At 40.8% G+C, this 16,946-nt stretch overlaps 1 protein-coding gene across 1 annotated transcript; it reads right to left on the reverse strand.

Annotated features, from left to right (window-relative positions):
- Nucleotides 1-272: 272 nt before the first annotated feature.
- Nucleotides 273-14,885, reverse strand: LOC137283213 (trypsin-1-like). Its single transcript, XM_067814651.1, has 7 exons — nt 14,716-14,885; nt 9,851-9,975; nt 9,119-9,216; nt 8,489-8,754; nt 1,304-1,449; nt 801-855; nt 273-426 (listed from the first exon to the last, which is right to left on the reverse strand). The coding sequence occupies exons 1-7, from the start codon at nt 14,753-14,755 to the stop codon at nt 323-325; spliced, it is 834 nt and encodes a 277-aa protein (XP_067670752.1). The 5' UTR covers nt 14,756-14,885; the 3' UTR covers nt 273-322.
- Between the last annotated feature and the right edge of the window lie 2,061 nt (nt 14,886-16,946).

Consider the following 16,946-nt stretch of genomic DNA (forward strand, 5'->3'; position numbering starts at 1 on the left):
TTGCTCATGATACAGTCGGAATCATTCACTCCTTGACAGTGATTTCCTCAAATCTTGCTCATGATACAGTCGGAATCATACACTCGACACAGTTTCAATCAGTGAACTCTGGTGGTTATTGCAAGAGTTTTGCATAATTATGTAGCGTTGTTGACCGCGGTGTGAATCATATTCACTTCTACTATTCAATCTCCAGTAAGCACATACGGCGACTTATACCCTTGGTCTTGTATATGTATAACTTCCGGGTACACACAACAATCAAGAACAACTACTGGTTAAATGAAGTTGATATTTTATTATCTTTGACAATATTGGGGCTCTAGTTGTTGATGTAGCCGTTCACCCAATCCTTTGACCTGACTGCGTTGGAATACACACCTGGAAGCCCAGGTCTGGCACAACCGTAGCCCCAGCTCACGATACCTGGAGGAGACGTGGACATTGTTCAGGACCAGATTCATCCACGTAACATTGTACGGTTCCATTCAAAACAATACATTTTGGTTCGGTAAATAGTGGTATTTGGTTAAAGTATTGGGAGGGAATTCTGGCGTGTGGGGCGGGGATGCCTACTCAGGTGTGGCGACTAGACTCATATCTTTAAGTAAATAATAAGTTCGCAAACAAATTCCCCAGGTGCCTCGTTCCCGTCTTCTCGCACTTTTACCATTTCTGCTTTTACAAATCACTATTGTGACTATGCTTCTAAACATTCTTGAGCCGCTGTACTGGGATCAGTTTTACAGAAATAGATTTCTTATTCAACAAAGGTCAATGGAAGGCCAACTCTCACTCACCAACAATCTCGACTGTTCCTCCACGGATCGCCATCAGAGGACCGCCGCTGTCTCCCTGTGCAACAAAAACAAGCTGTGTGTATATATGTACCGACTTGTGTTTCAAGAACATCGGCATCCAAACTCATGGCGATTCAATGGTCCGTTAAACATATTAACAAATTTATTTTCAGCAATATTTCAGTCATATCGTGACGAGAACGATTAATTATCTTAATACATATTAATTAATGGCAAATTGTAAGAACCTGTCAACGAAGGACAGTAAAACTAACAAGAATATCACAAAGAAGAATGTAAGACTAGTAATTAGATCTAAAACAGTTTAACTATAAAGGATAATACAATATAAAAATGGGCTATGCATTGTCAAAAGCTGAAGGTAGATCGCCACACTAGGGACCATGGGATTCAAGTAAACTGTCCACACATACACTGTTTTTTGTTCAAGAACTGGTATTCACAGTAACTGTCATTGTTCAAGAACTGGTCTACAGTGTTACCTGACAGGCATCAAAGCCGCCACTCTCAACACCGGCGCACAGCATGTTGTTGTCGAAGTAACTGTTGGCTCCAAGCAGGTTCCTGCAGGTTTGGTGGCTGAGGATAGGTTTATTTACAACCTGAAGCGTGTCTGGTGAGGAACCGCCTGGAGAAACACGTAAGCTGTGTAAACGTGAACTGTCTGTATACAGCGTGTGAGCCTGGTTACTCAACTGCCTGAATTATAACGTGTGTAATAAGCTAGTCAGTTGCCTGTATATACAGTGTGAAACTGGTTAGTGAACTGCCTGTACATGACGTATTTAACTGACTAGTGAACAGCTCGTACATTACGTAAGGAATTAGACAGTGAACTGCCTGTACATAACAGTGATTTGGATAGTGAACTGCCTGTACATAACAGTGATTTGGATAGTGAACTGCCTGTACACAACAGTGATTTGGATAGTGAATTGCCTGTGCATAACGTATGGACGAAGTTACGAAACTGCCAGTACACAATGTATCCCACTGGCTAGTGAACTGTCCGTACAAAACATATGAAACTGTTCAGTGAACTGCATGTACATAACGTATTGACCTGGTACATACCATATGGAACTGGCTAGTAAGTGTCTGTACACAACGTACGGAACTGGCTAATGAACTGCCTCTACATATCGTATGGGACGGGATAGTGATCTACCTGTACATAACGTATGGAACTGGCTAGTGAACAGTAAGTACATAACGTATGGAACTGGCTAGTGAACAGTAAGTACATAACGTATGGAACTGGCTAGTGAACAGTAAGTACATAACGTATGGAACTGGCTAGTGAACAGTAAGTACATGACGTATGGAACTGGCTAGTGAACAGTAAGTACATAACGTATGGAACTGGCTAGTGAACAGTAAGTACATAACGCAGGAAACTGACTCGTGTATTGTCTGTACATAGCGTATGGATTTTGGTAATGAACTGCCTGCACATAACATATACAACAAACTAGTCAACTGCCAGTACACAATGTATTGAACTGGCTATTGCGCTGCCATTGCATGACGTATGGAACTGGCTACCTACAGAACTGACGTATGAGACTGTATATAACGTATGGAACTGGCTAGTGAACTACCAGTACATAACGTGTGAAACTGTCTAGTGAAATGTTTGTACACAAAGTATGGAACGGGCAAGTGAACAGCCTATACCTAACGTATGAAACTGGCTAGGGAACTGCCTGTATTATACGTATGGAACTGACTAGTGAACTGTCTGTACATAACGTATAAAACTGACTAGTGACCTGCAAGTACATAACCTATATAACTGACTAGTGAACTGTCTGTACATAACGTATAAAACTGACTAGTGACCTGCAAGTACATAACCTATGAAACTGACTAGTGAACTGTCTGTACATAACGTATAAAACTGACTAGTGACCTGCAAGTACTTAACCTATGAAACTGACTAGTGACCTGCAAGTACATAACGTATAAAACTGACTAGTGAACTGCAAGTACATAACCTATAAAACTGACTAGTGACCTGCAAGTACATAACGTATAAAACTGACTAGTGAACTGCAAGTACATAACGTATAAAACTGACTAGTGAACTGCAAGTACATAACGTATAAAACTGACTAGTGAACTGCAAGTACTTAACCTATGAAACTGACTAGTGACCTGCAAGTACATAACGTATAAAACTGACTAGTGAACTGCAAGTACATAACCTATAAAACTGACTAGTGAACTGTCTGTACATAACGTATAAAACTGACTAGTGACCTGCAAGTACTTAACCTATGAAACTGACTAGTGACCTGCAAGTACATAACGTATAAAACTGACTAGTGAACTGCAAGTACATAACCTATAAAACTGACTAGTGACCTGCAAGTACATAACGTATAAAACTGACTAGTGAACTGCAAGTACATAACGTATAAAACTGACTAGTGACCTGCAAGTACATAACGTATAAAACTGACTAGTGAACTGCAAGTACATAACCTATAAAACTGACTAGTGAACTGTCTGTACATAACGTATAAAACTGACTAGTGACCTGCAAGTACATAACCTATGAAACTGACTAGTGAACTGTCTGTACATAACGTATAAAACTGACTAGTGACCTGCAAGTACATAACGTATAAAACTGACTAGTGAACTGCAAGTACTTAACCTATGAAACTGACTAGTGACCTGCAAGTACATAACGTATAAAACTGACTAGTGAACTGTCTGTACATAACGTATAAAACTGACTAGTGAACTGCAAGTACATAACCTATAAAACTGACTAGTGAACTGTCTGTACATAACGTATGAAACTGACTAGTGAACTGCAAGTACATAACCTATGAAACTGACTAGTGAACTGTCTGTACATAACGTATAAAACTGACTAGTGACCTGCAAGTACATAACCTATGAAACTGACTAGTGAAATGCAAGTACATAACCTATGAAACTGACTAGTAAAGTGTTTGTACATCACGCATGATACTGACCAGTAACACCTTGCCCATAACGTTTGATACTGACTAGTGAACATCTTGCCCATAACGTTTGATACTGACTAGTGAACACCTTGCCCATAACGTTTGATACTGACTAGTGAACACCTTGCCCATAACGTTTGATACTGACTAGTGAACACCTTGCCCATAACGTTTGATACTGACTAGTGAAGTGCCTGTGCATAACGCATGGAACCAACTAGTGAACTGCTTATATATAATGTGTGAAACTGGCAAGTGAACTGCCTGTACATAACGTATGCCTGTACAATATCTATGCAACTGGCTAGTCATCTGCCTGTACATATCGTATGGAAGTGGATAGTGAACTGCCTGTACATAACCTATGGAACTGGCTAGTCAAGTGTCAGTACATATCGTATGGGACTGGCCTGTGAACTGCCTGTACAAAACCGATGGAACATGTTAGTGAACTGTCAGTACATAATGTATTGAACTGGCTATTGCACTGCCTGAACATTAGCATGGACGTGAGTACTCCACTGTATATAACGTATGAGACTGGCTAGTGAACTGCAATTTTCATAACGTATTGGACTGGCTTGTAAACTGACTATATATAACTAATAGGGCTGGCGAGTGAACTGCATGTACATAACTTATGGTAGCGGCTAGTGAACTGCCAGTGTATAACCTATGTAACTGACTAGTGAATTTCAAGTACATAACCTATGAGTGAGTGACTGACTGAGTGAGTTAATATTTAACGTCACATCGGCAATATTTCAGCCATACCGTGACGAGAACCATTAATGTTATACATGATCATGAGTGATCAGATCGTTGATGCAAAGGAGGAACATCCGAACAGATAGTACTCTTCATTGACCCACTACCTGTCGGATTTGGAAAGCACGACTCGTCATGCCGTTATATTGTACACAAGCAGACGCTTCTTTGTACGAGTGTCTAATTAAGTGTCATGCCCGTCCGGTAGCACCTATACCAAACAGTTTGAATAACAGCCCGTTATGCTAAATCCTGTCGAATGCCTTTTCATTGTCCAAGAATCCAACATAAATATTTGATTTTCTCTCCGTGTAATACGCTATCGTCTCTTTCAGTGTATGGACAGCTGTGGTTGCACTGTGTTCTTTCCTACATCCAGAATGAAGTTTGTTTGGAAATTCAGGATTAGTTAAATGTACATGATCTACAACTTTGACAATATCTTTTCAAACAGTTTACCGAAGGCTGAGGTTAATGTGATCGACCTATAAATTCCCGTGTCAGTCATGTCTTTGTTGTTACCTTTATATAGCGGGAGAATAGTGCCTATCCGCATAGACCTGGGTATGTAGTACACCTGAATTATGAGGTTAAGTAGGTGAGCCAGGTGATCATACAGACAGGAACCAGCAAATCGGATATGTTCATTAGTAATAAGGTCTGTCCAGGCGCTTTCTTCAGCTTTAGTGACTTCAGTTTGAATGTCATATATAGAAAAGCCCATTTCTAAACTTGGGTCACACGATGAGACATCAGAACGCTCTGTCTCCGCCACAGCATTGTTTATAGAATGAAAATGGTCAGCATCGAAGTCGTTGCTTTCATATGGCGAATGTAGGTCACAGTAATACTCATACATCTTTCCATCTGTCGTGTTAGCTTTACACCACTATAGAGAGCTACATTTGATGTTGTTCCAGTGAGAAATGAATCAACCATTAACGTCAGCGTCACTGAAACATGATCGGATACATTATATGGAACAGTATCCTCAGTGATGAATGCACTGACTCTGGAATGAAGATGTAGTCTACAGTTGACCTCTGAGTCTTGGATTTGATTCGCCATGTTGGTGGTATGTCGTTCATATCCCGGTGCGCTGGAAACCTATTGCGATATTGCGATAAATACTTTTTCAACAACAATGAGTGTCGTGAATTCGGTTTGTTGTAAATATTCACATTCGCAGCTCCACACAATAGTGTTTCACTAGTGTTAGAGAGTGTCGAACATGCAGTTTACACTATCTTCATACATATCATAACTGGTTTGAAGAGGGCAGATGTGCGCAAACAATAGACAAATCGACACAGTGTTCATGTTGTATTCTTACAGCACATAATCTGTCACTTGCAGTCTCATGTACACACAAATTGTCACTTAATGCTTTCTTCACTAGTATTGCCACCCCTCCTTCACCTCTCATGCTCTTTTGTGATGACTTAATGGTTACAGCACAATCGTAATCGCCTTTCATTTGTTCAAAGCAACACTTAAGAGTTACCAGTGTTCTGTTATAGCCAGAATGTCACAAGCATCAGCAATGTTTTCAAGGTAATTACCATTATACATTGCACCACGTATATTCCATGTGGAAATGCAAAGCATGATGATATGAGACATTCAGCCATGGTGAGTACGTTTCATTCACTGCTTCGTCCTGTCTTAGACTAAGGTATCCATTCTCTACATTTAACGTGTTTTGACCAGAAGTTCTCATTTTCTGTTATCAGTTTTGCATCCCTGCTGTCTACGTTCACTCTTAAAGTGTAAGTTGGGGTCGGACCCTCCTAGAGTTTCAGTAGTCTCACACTGGTTACATGCACTCCACGTTTCTTAACGGAGTCGCAGATTGCGTCTTGAATCACATTAACCGGTTCGTCAGCACGACACGAATGATAAGACAAGTCTCTTTGTTTTAAACCTAGGCGTAACACCCTGGAAAAGTCTCGAACACTCACTGTTAAATGTAACCAACCTTTTGTCCCAGTTATCTATTGTGTCACTCTTCTGTCCGACATAGACGTTGAGAGAGAGGTCAGACCGATTACAGGATGTGGCATCTTGTGGTTCAGTGCTCTCTATGGTGCTGTCAGAGTGGTGTTGCTGCAGTGGTGTTGTACTTGTCAGCCGTTCTCTTGATAGACTGGTATGGTTACTGCGTGTAATGATGGCTTCATCCCCCTTTGTATCAGCATCTTTACTTTTTGTTTGTGTTTCTACTTTTTTCTTGGTCATCCTGTTTTTAATGACACTGTCTCTAATGGATGCGACTCCAACTTACGTCTATTACCACGCGTCATCATTCTCTCAATGCTAGTGGTTCTTCATCATTCTCTCAATGCTAGTGGTTCTTGATCATTCTCTCAGTGCTAGTGGTTCTTGATCATTCTCTCAATGCTAGTGGTTCTTCATTATACTCTCAATGCTAGTGGTTCTTCGTTGGATGGACTCTAAGCTGGTTATCGCGTCTTCCCTGAGAAGACGTATTCGAGCGTCTCTCTCTCTCTCTCTCTCTCTCTCTCTCTCTCTCTCTCTCTCTGTCTCAGTTGGGAGACAAGAATCTGCATATCACATCTGAGTGTAGCTTCAATGTTACGCATCCTTTCAAGGTCACATGATGCTGTAGCCAATGCTTCATTCTTTTCCTCCAATACACGAATCATTTTCAAAATATCCAAGTTAAATTTGTCTTGCAATTCATCTATCTTACATGTTACACCTTGAGTGGTGTAGACTTCGTCGCCTCTGTTTGGGAGGTTTGTTTCTATTCACAGCTCAGCGTGGGTGATGAGTGGTCGTTCGTCCAGTTTGTTCTCACTTCGTACATTCAGCTTAGAAATCTTCAATTTCCGCACAAATGCAAACGTTAATAAGCATTCTGCACTAAGATAATAAATCTAAGTACATTCCATTTTTGTCAGCATGAGAACAGTATTTCATCAAAACACAAAACTGTAGACTCTAAACGTAAATGAAACACATGGCTGTAAACTCTAAGAAACTGACCGAAACAGGAGATACTATGTCCTACGTAGGTGATAATAAGTCCTACATAGGAGATATCAAGTCCTACGTCGGTGATAATAAGTCCTACGTAGGTGGAACTAAGTCGTACGTAGGACTTAGTAACTCCTACATTGGACTGCCTGTGCAAAATGTATGGAACGGGCTAGAGAACACCCTATACCTTTTTACATCACGCCTGAAACTGCCTAGTGTACTAGACAAAATGGACAAAAACTAGTGAACTGCCTATACCTACGGTATGGAACTGACTAGTGAATTGCCTGTATATAACCTATACAACTAGGTAGTGAACTGTCTGCCTGTACATAGCGTATGGAACAATCTGTGAACTATCTGTATATAACGTATAGAGCCGGCCAGTGACATGCTTTTACATAACGTATTGAACTGACTAGTGAACTGCCTGTACGTAACTTATGCAAGCGGCTAGTGAACTGCCAGTACTCACAGAACGAAACCAGCGTTAATCTTGTCTTGTCAGTAATCCCTGTTCATCACTCAGCCAATCTGTACAGTACGTGGGGTAATTAATCAGGCAATGTACACACTGACTGATTATTTCAGTCGTAGTACACATTGCCTGATTGTAGACATTGATTGTTACATATATAACGTATGAATCTGCTGAGTGGACTCCGCGTATATAACATGTGCTCATGGTTATTGAAACTCCTGCACACTGGACGTGCACTTTGTTAGTGATTAGTCTGTGGTCTGATTGTTAGTGAACAACCAGCACGACCGACATTCCCTTGTCACTGGACAACCTGCATACATTTATATTAGAGGAACTTTTCAATACACATTGCTTCGCACCTTCAAAAACACCATACGAAGTGGCTACATTCACAACAATCATTTGTTATATAGGTGGAACCGATAACCTACCCTCTTTGAGAGCGCCCCAGCCGATGACGAAAGAATTTTCCCCAGTGGTAATGTCACCAACTGGGAAACATCCAGGCCTCACGTACGGTGTTATATTCGGGTTTTGGGCCAACCTCAACAGGGAAATATCCCAGTTATAAGTGCTTGCACTGTAGGAAGGGTTATTGATGACCTGATCAACACCGATGTGCTGACGTTCCTTGGTCTCTTGGGCAGTAAGGTTGTGGCGACCAAGACGCATTTCCCACTGGTTGGCGTTGGTGTTCCTGCAGACATATCAAAACAAATATCATGCTTATTAGTGATAAGCCCATCTGGTCCTGCCTTTCCGAAACTACATGATCAATACAGAGGAAAATTTGCAACGCGATATGCCTTGTATCACAACGTTCTTTCTCGACTTTCAATAGTTGGTACTTGAACACCAATGTACACCGTATCTGATCACTTTATCCCCTTTGCATGCCAATGCATATTGTCCAGGCCTCTGACCACTACTGGTACTACCACTTCACATGTAACTCTCCCCACGTGTGTAATGCCCCGATACATAGATGGCGCTTTGTTAACATCAGGAATAATATTTAACATTCGGATCATTCCCCGCTGAGCTCTTCCACGGCTCCTTACACTGTGCAGTGAGCTGCTGTGAGGATGTAACTCCTTCCGTTATTTCCCATGATGAGGGAACCGCCACATCGGAAGGATCCGCGATAGTACATGGCAGTCTGCAAGACAAACGCGACATTGATTACCAAGCTGCTTTTTCATCCCACGAAGGCGGACTTGCCCACATTCCCTGATCAGAGTTAAGCCCCCTTTACGTACCTGGATCTGGTGAATCCGATTTCCCTGTCATCAGCCACCGACCACTTGATATTTGTTTACTCTCAGACGTTAAATTACATATGCTTATCATATGCTAAGCTCCAATTGTGCATAACGTGTTTATTTCTACATTGTGTTTGAGAAACATAGTTGCTGCTATTTCCATTTCATTGCCGATTGGTCCTGATTTACATTTCATTTAAAGGCACCATTTCACACCACACTTTGCTCAAAGTAAAGAGGGCATTTCTCTCAATAATACTACCACTCAGCTCTCAGCGAAGCCGCCGTATAATTATGATAAATAAATTACTAACTAAGATTACAACATTGAATTAACAAGTTCCAATGATTTAATGCAACGTTGCATTTAATCGACACTCGCGTCCTCTACCGCCCGAACGTTCTTTCACCCAAACCCTAAACAGTTATGTCCCTTGGACCGCTGAGTCTGGTTTGAGGCACGTAAAAGGAAGAAGCAGGGAATGGTAGTATTCAACTTCTAGTTTTGTGTTTGTAAGTTTTAACACTCACCATCCATGGGTAAGCGTTAGCAGTAGCCTCTTCACCCCCTACAATGTATTTGTCGGGGTACTTGTAGCCCACGGAGTTACCTCCACAACCGGGGGTAATGTCCAATGTTGAGGGTGCGGCCGATACTGTAAAGGTAACACAGAAGTATGAGTTCAGTGTGTTTCATATCCTGGCTGTAACGCACAAGCAATTTGACTTATACTGCACATTAAAGATTAAAAAGTCATGTTTCGATTGGTATTGAGTTGAGGCAACAACTCTCCATCCCACCCACGTCCACTCAACTCGCTGCAAATGCCTTCTTTGTGTATGCTCCTCGACTCTGGAACTCCATCCCAATGCACATGAATCTGTTGACTGTCCAATCCTTCATTTTTTGTTTATCCAATAACTTGTGTCTACTGCTTTCCTGAAAAGCGCCGTTGAACATGCCTAGTCTTGAAATGAGGCGCTATACAAGTTAATTGTTATTATTGTTTTACAGATTAAGACGAACGTGCAGCAGAGAGGGTTCGAGTGATCTTGGCAATGGCAGACTGGTAAGGCTCATCATCAGCTCAGGGCGCTCGCCCCCTCTACAAACAGCCCAGACAGCGAATCGGACTTCTCCCAGGAAGCACAGCCAAGTCGAACCCAACTTTCCTGAGTATATGTAGACCTCCCCAACACTGATGACAGTGTACTTGGGACGCAAGCGAGAAATTTCAAAGGCGAGGTCCGCATATTTATCATCCCTTTCCTGAACCTTGGCAATCATGTTGCTGTCAAAAGGGACCTCGGGGTCAAAACCACAGGAATGGCGGAGACGATAGTAAAAGCAACGAGCCATGCCATCGTGTGTTTTAAGACATGCTGTTTGTGCCAAGGAAGGTCATCCACTGGCAATGTGTTGGACAGTCTCTATAAATTCATTGCATAATCGATATTTCATGTTAACATTTTTATTACGAATCACATTGTGACGACTGCGAGTGGAAAGTGACTGGTCCTAGGCCACAAAAAGAAAGCCCTCAGTTTCACATTTGAGACCAGCCGACTTCATCAAGGCGAAGGAATCGGTTGCATTGCTGTTCTGTTCCACACACTGCATGTACACGCGATGCAATGGCTTCTCAGACAACTTCTCCACAGAGGACCGACTCTGGGCAGACGTGGTGAAGGACTACATCTGGTTTACTCCTATTGATGTACCGTCCAGCATTACATCACATTCAACAAAATCAACCTTAAATTTCAGATTCTGTCCAGCAACCTTGGCACGCTTAAATTAGCTTTGATCTTGAGTCTTGACATGCATCACCAGAGTATCATCCGATATATAAATATCTTAAAAAGTACACAGTAAAATTCTATCATGAAGAGCCTCCACAATTAATTGGCATATATAAACGATTAAGAGCGGAACGAGGGTGGTATGCTCTGTTATCAGACATGATCCTTCTGGTCACGCGGTCAAGACCCTGGATGTCTTGTTTTGTCCAATCAACTACTCTAAAGGAATAGGAGAGGACAGGCACAGCAAAAGTATTGTTTTGAGCATTTAACTCTGAGCTCCAGATTTTCTTTAAACGAGATTTGTTTTCAATCTGGGCATTCTGGAGTTTATCTTGAACTCCTCCCCTTTGTAACTTGACCGATCAGTTATCTTGTCACGTTTCAAATGAAGAGTGTTACATTTGTCAAGTCCAAATGTCATGATAGTATCATTAGGAAAGGACTCGACAAGGAGAAACAGTTCTTTCAAATTGGTATCTCCTTTGGCAAGGAGCTCGATGTCATCCATGCAGAGTAGATAAGCAAGAGGTGTTGGGGATCTGCACTGAGTAAGTCAGGGATGGTTACCCTCCTCCCTATTGAGTGGAAAGCTCAGAGGATTTAGAGAGAAACAAATAGGCAATAGTCCCCCCCGAAATATCCCCCTTCTGACTGGAATAGATTCCGAAGAAATCTCTCACGTAGGTGACGTAGGACCAAAGTGATCAAAGCGGTTTGTTGTAGACGACCTCGCAAGTCATACACGGTACGACGGCTGCATCCCATTTCTCTTGCAACGTCAATAACCGATCTTCCCGCTTGCAACATGGTAACGGTTCACGCTGCACATTTGACAATCGTGGCATTTAAAGTTCCGTTGGAACTATGGTTTAAAAGTCTTTCTTCAATTCTTGAGGCCAATGCAAACACGTGGAAATGAAGAAAACTTTGATGCGAAGATCAAGTGCACGTGCAAAACCTGATTTGGCACTAACGTCAATGGATGGGTTTGAGTGGGTTTTGCTAACGTTTCTATAGATCCCATTTCGGATACATAGATGTATCATCAGAGAAAAATTATTCATTATAATGATAATACATTTTGTGAAGTTTCTTTTTTTACTCTGTATAGTTGCTCAGGGAGGTCAATACACTGAAGAGACTTCAGAATCCATTCGTGAGGGATATAATGCTTTTTGTAGTCAATCAAGCACATGGAGAGGTTGCGGTGATATGTTTTAGCCTCTTCCAAAATCATTTTCTGTACAAGACGTTGATCCTTGCATCCCAACACCACTTTCTCGCTCCCTTCTGCTCTCTGTAAATTATGTCATTGGAACAGCATTAAGTTGACACGAGGTTAGTCAAACACCCTGTGAATAATTTGTATTGTGTATTCAATCATGTGAGTCTCCTTTTTGGGGAAGGAGAATTGTGCGACTTTTGCAGAACCATGAAGGAACATCACCCGTGTCCATAAGAGATTTCAAACAGTGAACTAACGGTGTCTGGACACAGGGGAACAGTTTCCAGTACCGGTTTTGAATGCCTTAAGGCCCGGGGGCTGTACTAGATTTGGACTTTTGGATAACATTCTTCAGGCCATCTGGTGAGATATAACAGACAAACGACCTAGTTTTCATGCATTGAATAGTCATGATGCCTCCAGGTTACAGCCATCGCGCAGTAAAAGTCTAGATGGTTACCAATAGAAGATTATTGTACCCTTTAATAGATGTATTGCCGAGTTCATGTGTAGTTTGGCATGAAATGCATGTGGACCCGGGTGTTCGTACATAACTCTTCATCCAATGATCCAGTCGATCTCAAACTTTGCAAGTGGATGTTTTGTCAGACAACCTCATCACAATGTAAATCACCGATTTTATGCATTTGTATGAAAGAATCTGTCTATGTAACTGTCAACAAAATACACAGCAGAACGCAGACTGCTTACAGAGGGAGGGAGTCAATAAACTGTAACAGCGGCAGCGTTGGTCAGTAAGGTAAATGCACGTGCAGTTTGTGACAGTTACTTGTTCACTGCACAGTGATAGACCGTTTGGATCATTCACATTGACTACTTCTAGCTGTCATCATGAAAGCTTATTCAGATGATGCTAAACGTTTAATAAGGAAGGGGTTTATTTTTTTTAAAAAGAGAGCAAACGTAGCAAACCGATTTATAAGGTGTCGCATTACATGAAACGTGCAAAGTTTGCTCTTGGCATGAAAACATCGTGCTAAAAACTGTGTATTCTATACGGTTGAAGTCAGGATACAGCTCTGGGCCACTTCATGAGGACAACAGCCGCTTACTCTTTACTGGCATCAACGATACTGGCACGACGTAGTGGTTTCACGTAATCATCCAGCATGTCATCAGTTTCTCGGAGTAGAATTTCCAGATCAGATCCTCTAGTTTTACTCATTCCCCTAAACCTATGACTGAACTTCTTTCATAGCACTCATTCTCTGTTACATTGGAATCCATAATCTTTCATTTGGCATTCTGACTTGACGATCAAGACCGTCCACACAGCATCTAGAATCATTCGTATAAAGTATGGGTCTGTCCGATTGAAGTGATCTTCAGAGCAAGTACTGACTGGACTGAAGATCACCTCAGTCGGACAGACCTGAACTGGCATTTATTTCAAGCTCCTACAAGAGAGTGTCTGGTTTCACAAATGGAACACGAAGATTGCATGAGCTTCTAGATATGCCAGATCGTAACGCAGGCCATTTTATAGGTATCATAGAACATTGTCGACCACAAGACATGGAGAGAAAGGGGGATTATGAGTGAGTCTGGTTTCACAACTGGTGCAGGAAGGGTGCATAGCTTGCAATACTACCTATTAAGAAAAATACTGAAGCCTAAAATCTGCGAAATCCCTAATCTAAAATCTTTCGTGAAGATTTTCTTACACTGGCTTCTTACACTAAGCACATGACAGTTGATATGTGTACCTCTTACTGTCCTTCCTCGGCTTAGTTCTGAAACGCAGTTTACATTTTGGCTTCAGAGAGAGACCCCAGAACTATCTCTTAAGTACATATTAAACGAAGACAAACAAGTCTCTGAAAGTATCTTCGAACTGATACTGCAATTTCAGCATCCGAAATGCTAGCGGTGGGAATGATACAGTCACCGTTATGTCATCACTATTTCATTAATGAGTAAAAGGCCAATGTCGTCATACAGTCGTACTCGGAAAAGAGAGATTACAAGAGATTGCCTTCACTAATGGAAAGGGCTTAGGTGCATGTATTTAGCACTCAAATCTACAAACATACCGCCTCGGTCTGTGGAGAAATAGTTCTCAGCAAGTCAGCAGCTAATAATTCAAGACAAACAGCTGACTGAATACAATTCGTTTGTTTGGAGCCTGTACACGTCCTGCCACGACGACTATAATGCCATATTGCGACATGTGAAAGCATATATTACGGCTACCCTCTGTCAAATGTAGGAGTAAGATACCGACTACCGTGCCATTGTCTGATGCAGCTTTACAGACCACAATCATGTAAAGTGCCTTTTAGTTGCCGTCTGTAAAAGATGTCAGCTCTCTTTAAACTCACAAATAGCACAGGCCACAACTCACCTGCCGCAACAAGGAAAGCGAGAAGGCAGAACGTGGCCATGTCTACAGGCTAATCTTGATTCCAAAAACAGATAGTAATGATTAGCACTTTTATAGTGCATGTTTCATGACTTTTCATTGGTCGATTTGGCACACTGCAACATGTCTGTAAGAGATAATGTTTTTATGATATAGGCAAGTTTAACATTGTTATCTAGAGTTATGGTTTTGACAGCAGCTATATTGCCAGTTACCATACCTAATGTAGCGGCCTTGTCGGTTGTCATGAAAACAGTCCTCTTCTGTGAATAAACTGCTCGGTAACAATTTCAGCACAATGATTCAGATACCTCTGAATTCGGAGTTTTCGTGTACATTGACTTGCGCCAGAACAATGCAAGTATTGCATTTAACTATATGTAGTAGAAGTTTATTATGGGATGAAATATGTATATATATATATATATATATATATATATATATATATATATATATATATATATATATATATAATCGACTTGTTTGATACTTGGAAACTAATAACCTCATAACAGATATACAATGTGGTTTCCGTAAATATAGAAGTACTGCCGATCACCTAGTGCGTTTGGAATCATTTGTTAAAAACGCACTAATTAATAAACAACACGCTGTGTCAATCTTTTTTGATCTAAAAAAAGCATATGACACAACCTGGAAATATGGTATTTTGAGAGACTTACATGAATTCGGTTTGAGAGGTCGTTTGCCGCCATTCGTAGCCAACTTTTTAAATGATAGACAATTTCAAGTCCGCGTGGGTTCTACCCTGTCTGATCATTACAATCAGGAGCAGGGATTCCCACGAGGTAGTATTTTGTCAGTCACACTCTTTAGTATAAAGATAAATTGTTTATCGACAGTTTTAAGTGATTCAATTGATGGTTCGTTATTTGTGGATGATTTTGATATTTCTTGTCGTGGTAAAAATATGCATACCATTGAGAGGCAGTTGCAGTTGTGTTTAAACAAAACAAATAAATCGTGTCTTGAAAAGATTTCTATTTCCTAAATCGAAACCTAATTGCATGCATTTTTGTCGTAAATACCACATAAACCACTATCTCTAGATGGCACTCCCATTAAAGTTGTGAAGAAAGCCAATTCTTGGGATTAATTTTTGACTCACACCTAACGTTTATGCCTCATATTTAATCTCTGAAAACTAAATGCCCTAAAGCACTTGATTTGGTGAAAGTGGTATCAAATTCTAAATGGGGAGGTGATCAAGCTACCCTCCTCCATCTATATCGATCACTTGTCCGTTCTAAACTTGAATATGGCTCCATCGTATATGGAGGAGCTTGCAACAGAAACTTAAAATTATTAGATTCTGTTCATCATCAAGGTCTAAGACTTTGTCTTGGGAACTTTAGAACCTCTCCTGTTGACATATGTTGAAGCCGATGAACCATCTCTTACACAACGCCGTGTAAAATTATCTATACAATATATAACAAAGCTATACTCTAACGAATCTAACCCTGCATATAACTGTGTCTTTAATCCTGTGCTTTCAATCCTGTGTTAATCCTGTTTTAATCCTGTGTTTTCAATCTTCTCTACGAGGACTTGTACAACAAAAGGTCTTCTCTTGTTCCACCTCTCGGGCACAGAATTAAACCCTTTCTTTCTTCGGCCGGCATTGAGCTGGAAAACATAGCTCCATCCCGTCTTCTTTCTCCTCCTCCTTGGCAGTTGGTTAGGCCACAAGTCGACCTAGCATTAACTACATTTAAAAAATCAGAAACGAATGAATTACAGTATAAACAAGAATGTAATCAATTGAAACATAAATATAGCAATTATAAACCCTTATTTACAGATCTAGAACAACATCTTCTAGATTACCAGACAATAGTTCTATTATTACAGCAGAAGCTAACGCCATATTAACAGCTCTTAAAGATATTCAAAGACACCCTAAACATAAACAGAAGAAGAAGAAGAAGAAGGGTTTATTTGTATAAAGGCCATACGACCCATAGAACAAGATGGTACAATAGTGATTTTGGTTACCAGTTTCATGAAACAACGCTAACAGGAGCAGAATAAACATGTTCTAAGTACTTGACAAAGTTATTTATGATATTAATGTCTGATGATGTACATATGCTATGGAGGGAATAATAGTATCCATGGACCGTTTTTGGAATGTAACGCCGACGCATATCCTCATAGCGTTTACAAATATAAACAATATGAATTTCATC

The sequence above is a fragment of the Haliotis asinina genome, chromosome 5 (assembly GCF_037392515.1).
Source record: "Haliotis asinina isolate JCU_RB_2024 chromosome 5, JCU_Hal_asi_v2, whole genome shotgun sequence".
In the NCBI taxonomy this organism is placed as follows: Eukaryota; Metazoa; Mollusca; class Gastropoda; order Lepetellida; family Haliotidae; genus Haliotis; species Haliotis asinina.

Coding starts and splice junctions, on each gene's coding strand:
- LOC137283213 (XM_067814651.1), bottom strand. CDS start 14,755: ATGGCCACGTTCTGCCTTCTCGCTTTCCTTGTTGCGGCAG. Junction 856..1,303: donor GCGGCTTTGATGCCTGTCAG/GTAACACTGTAG, acceptor TTTGTTGCACAG/GGAGACAGCGGCGGTCCTCT. Junction 427..800: donor AGGAACAGTCGAGATTGTTG/GTGAGTGAGAGT, acceptor CGTCTCCTCCAG/GTATCGTGAGCTGGGGCTAC.